Here is a 7,317-nt window from a genome sequence, read left to right as displayed (position 1 = left end):
TAACTATACGAGCTTAGCTCACTCGAGAGCTCGTGTTCGGCTCGTTTACACCCCTAGGTAGATCTGGTCAGAGGTTGAGATGGGCTTCGAAACAACCGGACGATTGGGCCGTGGAAAGCCCATTAAACTTTTCAAATGCGCTGAAAACTGCAAGCCATTGTGGTGGTAACTGCAAATTAATAATGTACTCGAGGAATAATAGCCCAAATTAATTATATTGATATTTATTTAAAGTTATTAAGGTTAAAAAATTGAATTAATTTAAAAATCATTTAATGTTTCAATGATTAAATGAATTAAATCAAACACATTTCAACTTAGTTTTTGTATTTAAAATGAGTATGATGAATCAGACTAAATAAATAAGCATTATTTATCAAAACATAAATAATAATGTGGTGGGCATGTAGCATGAGCAACAAAAATGACAAATTGTTATAGATGTGTTGATAGAATAAGCAATATCATCTAATGATCACAACAATATTAGTATTCAGGCTATACAGCGCGTCGCTTCTAGAGACGCCCTAGCACTTACACAATGATAAAAAAGATTCATGTCATGATTTTTTCGACAAGTTTTACGCTGGCTGTCGCTACCTAACGCAACCCTCCACTTTTCGCATCCAGGCTTGAGACCGGCAACGGCAATGTTACAACAATATTAGTATATTAGCGTAAATAAGTGATAAAGGTCAAAACACTCTAGATTATAATTATATTTATTATCATGAATATGAATCGTGCATTTCTATGTTAACCTCTATAGGTTAGAATTTGAAGTATACTTATATCAATTAGTCGATTATCTCTACCTGATCGTATTTAAGGGTGTGTTTGGCGCGGCGGTGCTATACCGTAATTTTTTTTGTTTGACAAAACTATAATTTGTCTCCGTTCTCAAACAACTATAGTTGAACGCCGTGTTTACCTATCAAATCTGCCTACCTGCGATGACTGGTGACTGCTAGAAAGATGATATATGACTATTATCATTATTATTTTTTTCTTTTTGTAATAGTCATCTCAACTTCTTCTTCTTCTTCATTAACTTCACAACAGTTTCTTCAACCAACTGTACATGCCCAAAACAAACCCTAAATATAGACATTTACTATATATAAGTATGAATTGTAGAAATTGAATCTATGATAGGGAATAACATGTTTATAATAACTATTGTACATATAAAAATTAGTCGAATAAACATGGATCTATTCAGCAATAAAATAAGGACTGTGACAATATTGTCAAACCTTCATAATATCTAAGAACACAAAACATATAAATATTATATTTATCATTCAATAAACAACAATTGTTTACTAAGGAAGAAGTAAGGCATGACTCCTAATTCATTTTCATGATTCAACCATTGACTAAGGCTGATAGTGTAGCTCGAAGATTGTCAGCGCTCGGAAATTGAATCAAAACTTGGCTTGGTCAAGATCAAATAGAGTAAAAGAGCCGAGCTATGAGCCGAAACCATGTATCAAATTATTTACGAGCCGATTTTGAGCCATTCACGGATTAGCTTGAGATTGGCTTGATGTTTTAATGCTAAATAAAATTTTAGAATGCACAAGAATAGAATTTTTGTATAATTTCTTTGTATTCATTCATTCTAATCTCAATCTATTGAAACGAGTGGGCTCATTTTGTTTTTCGAACTGAAACAGATCCAAATAGCTCAAATTGAGCGAGTCTGTTTTCATTTTGAGTTGAACTAGGTCAAAATCGAATACATGAATCGAACTATCACCTACCAAGAAGGGGACGGCCCCCGACCAGCCATGGAGCCATAGTACAAAAAATGTTAGTTTCATTTGTTGAATTTTTATATAATATAAATGATTGAAATTGAGTAATACTTCATTAGAAACACATAAAAAAATAAAAAATTTCTTTATGAAAAATAAAATTTCATTGAGGTGTCATTTTTTCATCAAAGGAAATTTTTTTATTTGAAAAATTATAATATTTCTTAATAAAAATTTATTAAGATGAGTAAATTAAAGTATCCCAATCAATTTTTTTGTTTTATTTAGAATTAAAATATAAAATACGGCTATATTTTAAATATCTCACCATCTATTTCAAAGGGAGTTTTGTCCATTGCGGTAAGTCAAGAAAAGCGAGCTTTCAGCGTCGCCTCAGCATTGTCTTCACGTTGATAATCATTAGATGAACATAATTGAAGGCCGTCCAATTAAGAGAGCCGACCACCCGCACGTCGGATCGCTATCCGCCGGTGACCGGCGCCGCCGCCTCCGCCGCCGGGTTCGGCTTTTGCCCTAGCTTGGATTTTCCTTTTTTTTTTCCGTCGACTTAATCTCCCTCTCATTACATTATTACATGCATACCCTTCATTTCTTATGTATTTACATACCCAACCCCCAAGTTTGATCTTTACACACATAAATGCATCAGTTCTATAGTTCAAAGTTTTGATTTGTAAATATGAATCATAAGAAAACTTTTAAGTAAAGGCGAGGGCTTTTTGGCTCACACATGATTCTTGGGGATAGGATTGCATAATGATTAATGTATGTTTTGATGTTTAGTCTATATCAAATTAAAACAGATATTTTTTGTTGATGGATACTAATGGAAGGTTGGCAATATGTTGTCTATTTAGTATATGATTATAATTAGGATAAGCGAAATTAATAATTTGATGGTAACGTTGATATCTTAATAGTGACTTAATTTGGGGTTTGGCACATTTTCATGGGACTAATTAATTTGATTTATTTATAAAATATGATCAACAACAACCTATGGTCAATCTAGCCTGGGGAGAATATTACATCAGGAGTCTGTATGTATTTGAATATCACAAGAAACAACGAACGCAGTATTATATTTTTTATATTTTTTTATGGAGTCAAAAAATGGAATTACATTAAGACTGCACTGTTGGCACCCATTTTTGATGCAATATATAGGGGACATTTTCGTCGAGCGACACAACACTATAGTTGGGTTCTACACCATCATAGTCAGGCTCCAAGTTGAGTGTTGCCAAACTGACATTGTTTTCGGTATTCTCTAGGCTGATATTTGTTCCTGGAACACAAAGTCATATATTGTTGATATGAACATTCTCTTGGCATAGAGGATCAATTAGAGTACCTCACACCGTGTTCAAACCTTAAGAGCAAGGCCTAGATAGACGGATTTCATGTTGAAATTGCTTTGCTCGACGATATGTAGACGATTAGGCCTCTCGAAATCTTTTGAGACACGTTTACGGTCTTTTTGGAGATCCAAGGATCATTACCTGCTCACATTCGATCCTTTGGAGGTTCCATGAGGTTCGAAACCTCCTTGGCAAGCTTCTCTGGAAGCCCAAGCTTTCTATGGTTTGGCGTGACCATGCCTAATTCAAGCATGGCCACACCTAGTTAGTGGCATGACCATGCCTAAAATGGGCGCGGCCACACCGAAACCACACAACAAAGCCCAAAAGGGTTGTGGTCGGTGTGACCACGCTTGAAGGTTAAATGACAATGCCTGCCAAACAAAGGCTACGACATAATTATGTCACAATCTAAGAGTGATCATGCCCAAATCTTAGCAGGCGTCCGATTTCATCAACCGGCATGAACACACCCATAGTTGGTCACACCACCCAGACAAAGAGCCTGTGTAATTACGCGAGGCATCGGGCTTGGTCATGTCGAGCCTTAATCTGCAACACTTTGAATGGCGGTGTGACCATGTCTGAATGTGGCATAACCAAGCAATCGGGACCGGTTCAAAAATTTTGAACCTCTTGTTTCTGAATTCCCGATGGCAAGTCGACCGAGACAGATGGTTAATCTTCCTATGGTTGTTTAACCAAGAGGAAGTGACTCATTTACAAAGGATCGGTTGTCAGCTTGCTTGGGGGAGCTTAGGGAAGAAGAGAGCTTGAGGGAGAGTATTCAAGGAGATTTCTTGAGAAATTTCATCTTCTTCCTCAAGGAGAAGCTAAGTCGAGCTATTCTTCTCTATTTTCTTCACCTCGACTTTCATTTCACAGGTCATCTTCTTCGTATCCAGCGACTCTTTGCCAAGGTGAGCCTCTTTCTGACCTTGGAGAAGGAAGATTCCAATATTCTTGACCTCTCAACTCTCGGACGTGGAGACCTTCCTAATCTCTTTGGAGGAGGTAAAAGTCGGCGGTGTCTTCACTCTCTTCGGCAAGGAGAGCTTCTTTCTATGAGAAGAAATGCTTCGATCAACTGTTACGAAGGTGAAATTCCTAAATCCCTTAGGATTTTGATTCTTCAGACTCCTATGTCTGGATATTAGAGAAATTGGTTTAAGATGTTGATTTCCTAGAGGAAACCTCATAGGATTAAGAGCCTTGCATGTTCTCCTATGAATCCATGAGAAAAACTTACCTTTTTCATTTCCAACACAAAATCCCAATGGTTGGGGTCATTGTAACCCCGTGTTTGCGCTGGTCATTTCATCCCAACGATGGAGGGGGGCAAAATCAATCGTTTCGACATAGAGAATTAAAAGTTCCACGACTTTGACCCTACCAACACCGCGAAAATTTTTCCTGCGTATTTGTTGGGTGCCAAAAAATGGAGGCCTTCACCCATTGCTTTGTGCGACACACCCCTCGTTTCGTCGTTTACCCCTATGGTTTACCCATAAGTTTGCTAGTGCGAGATCGATTCGTCGTCTAATCTAATTGAATTTCATCTTGCATGAGTTTCACATTTTTATTGTATGTACTGCATTGATTATTTTCAAAATTGCATAAAAAAATTCGTTTTTGCATGTTTCGCTGATCAAAGACACCCTTCAATTCGATCGATTATCGTTAGTCTGGTCGATCGATCGGTGACCACTAACCTGATTGCATAGATTGACCGCAAAGTTGTCTAATCAACTGTCTTTGGTCCATTTAATCGATTGGCTGCCCACCGACCTAATAGCATCTGTTGAACATCTTTGTTTGATCGATCGCACACTTCAACTCAATTAACTATCTCCAGTCCACTCAATCAATCGACCATCCTTCATCAATCGATCACACACTGGTCTGGTTGACCTTCTTCTGTCCATGCTTGATCTACGCCACCACTAGCTCGATTGGTCTATTGACCACTGTTTATTGACATGGTCAATCGGTTTCACCACCGACTTGGTTGATCAATTGATCTTTTGCAATTGATATGTTGTATCCATTGCATGCTTCTTCATATTATCTGCATTGACACATCCACATTTGCATGCTTTCTTGCACCCAATAGCATATCCCTTCATATTCTCATGATAAGTATTCGTGCCTTCCAGCGGTACTTTACTCTATATATCTGCTTCGTGACATCCCTATGTAATTTAGCACCATGACACAGGTTGTTTTCGCTTACACTTTCTACTCTTGTGTGTTTGCTTGCATAACAACTTGCATGTTCATGACTTACTTGTTTGAAGTTTTTGCAATTGGATTAGTGTTCTCATACACTCACTCCTGACGCTCACAAGTCATGCGAATTGATGGCTCACCACCGAGCCCTCCATCGTGCAATTCCCTTCATTAGTATCATCTCAACAACCTGATTATCGATGAGTTGTCGCTTATTTGAGATACGAAGATTTGTCATCTGCCATTCGGACCCATATGTGCTTTGGCATTTCGGGATTCCCCATCGGGATGATTTGGTTATTTTGCAAACTCTGTATGTCGATGACTCTGTTACCCTTGTGAGGACCACAAGAGACTCACTCTCCGCCCAGTGACTTAGTGAGAACTTTGAAAACATTATAGCATTTTCTTGTGAAACAACATTCCATTGACAACTGTGATAGTTATCACCACTAATGTAAGAAAAACTCTTTTGAATCAAGAGTATTCTTGGACAACCCCCAATATGTAATTAATCATGTGGGATACATACCCTTGGGAACACTACGGAGCTCAGAAAAAACAAACACATCTGAATCTCTAGTTATGAGTTGTTTACATAAGTACTCTTTCATGATTATTGGTTTAAGATGTCTCCACTTGATCTTGTTTGGGCGCACATATTTGACCTATCTTTGCAAGGTTAATCGCTCTATGTTCTTTTTTTCTTTGTTTGTCTTCTTCCTTCCATGCCCATGTTTTTTCGGTTCATTTCTTTTCCAGATGTTTCTTATGATTTAGAAAAGAGACTTATTCAAAAAAGGAAATTATATGACGACAAACAAACTGAAGACTCCTTCAAAATATAAAAAAAGTGAAAAGGAAAAGAAAGATGCACATGTAATAATTTTTGGTATATATATATATATATATATATATATTAGATATTAAATATAAATTTACAATAGCTATATTTATTGATTGTTTAACTCAACTGATTCCTTATCATTTATCTTCTGAAATTTCATTACTATTCTCATAATTTATACAAGAACTACTTAAATTTGTGACATTTTTTTCTTTTCATAAAAAAGATCTCCGGTGATATTAATTTAAATTACAAATATAGCTTTTTCAAGCATAAACAAAATGTCCGGCGGAGTTAAAGTAATATTAAAAAACACAATCAAATAAATATAATAAGATAAATAAGGTTTGCACGTCCAAGTTCAGTCAACGGAAAAAAAGGCCAAGTTCCCATTGGCCCATTCTTTATAATCTCTTTAATTTCTCTTAATAAATTCCGTTCTATTTCTATTATTATTGACATTTTTAAGCTATAAAAATCGAATTAAAAATCACAATAAAATAAGAAAAAAATAATTTCTATTTCTATTATTTATATTTATTATTTACTTATAATAAATTTAAATAATAAAAACTAAAAAAAAATGCCGGCACTGTGGGTCCCGGCCCCACATAGCCACAGCAGTCAAACTTTACACGTGGACCATTTCCTCTCCTCTCAATCATTCGTTCCTTCTTCCTATAAACCGACCTACGTCCTATCTCCTCACTCTTCACTCTTCCAAACCAAGCTCCGAAAATGTCCGGCGCCGCCGCCCTCCTCCTCCTCCCCCTCCTCCTCCCCCTCCGGCCATTACCTTCCACTCTCACTATTCTTACCCTCAAATACCACCACGGCAATCTCCTCACCGGCAATCTCACGGTTCACCTCATCTGGTACGGCCATTTCACCCCTTCCCAACGCTCCATCATCTCCGACTTCTTTCTCTCCCTCTCCCCTCCCTCCCCCCTCCCTCTCCTCCTACCCTCTCGGCCGCTCCCTCTCCTCCGCCTCCCTCCGCCACCTCGCCTCCCTCCCCCGCCCCTCCCCTTCCTCCCTCTCTGTACTCCTCACCTCCTCCGACGTCGCCGTCGCAGGTTTCTGCACCTCCCCCTGCTGT

General features: G+C 37.8%; 1 protein-coding gene across 1 annotated transcript in view; it reads left to right on the top strand.

Moving 5' to 3' along the window:
* Nucleotides 1-7,034: 7,034 nt before the first annotated feature.
* The window catches only part of LOC110021422 (protein EXORDIUM-like 2), a gene marked incomplete at its 5' end in the record, with an annotated part of 1,129 nt that continues 846 nt past the window's right edge, over nucleotides 7,035-7,317 (top strand). The window contains 2 exon segments of the mRNA XM_020719906.1: nucleotides 7,035-7,172; nucleotides 7,204-7,309. Coding sequence (XP_020575565.1) covers nucleotides 7,035-7,172; nucleotides 7,204-7,309 — 244 coding nt within the window.

The sequence above is a fragment of the Phalaenopsis equestris genome, unplaced genomic scaffold, assembly GCF_001263595.1.
Source record: "Phalaenopsis equestris unplaced genomic scaffold, ASM126359v1 Scaffold000134, whole genome shotgun sequence".
NCBI classification, from domain to species: domain Eukaryota; kingdom Viridiplantae; phylum Streptophyta; class Magnoliopsida; order Asparagales; family Orchidaceae; genus Phalaenopsis; species Phalaenopsis equestris.
This window is presented reverse-complemented; position numbering and strand designations above follow the sequence as displayed.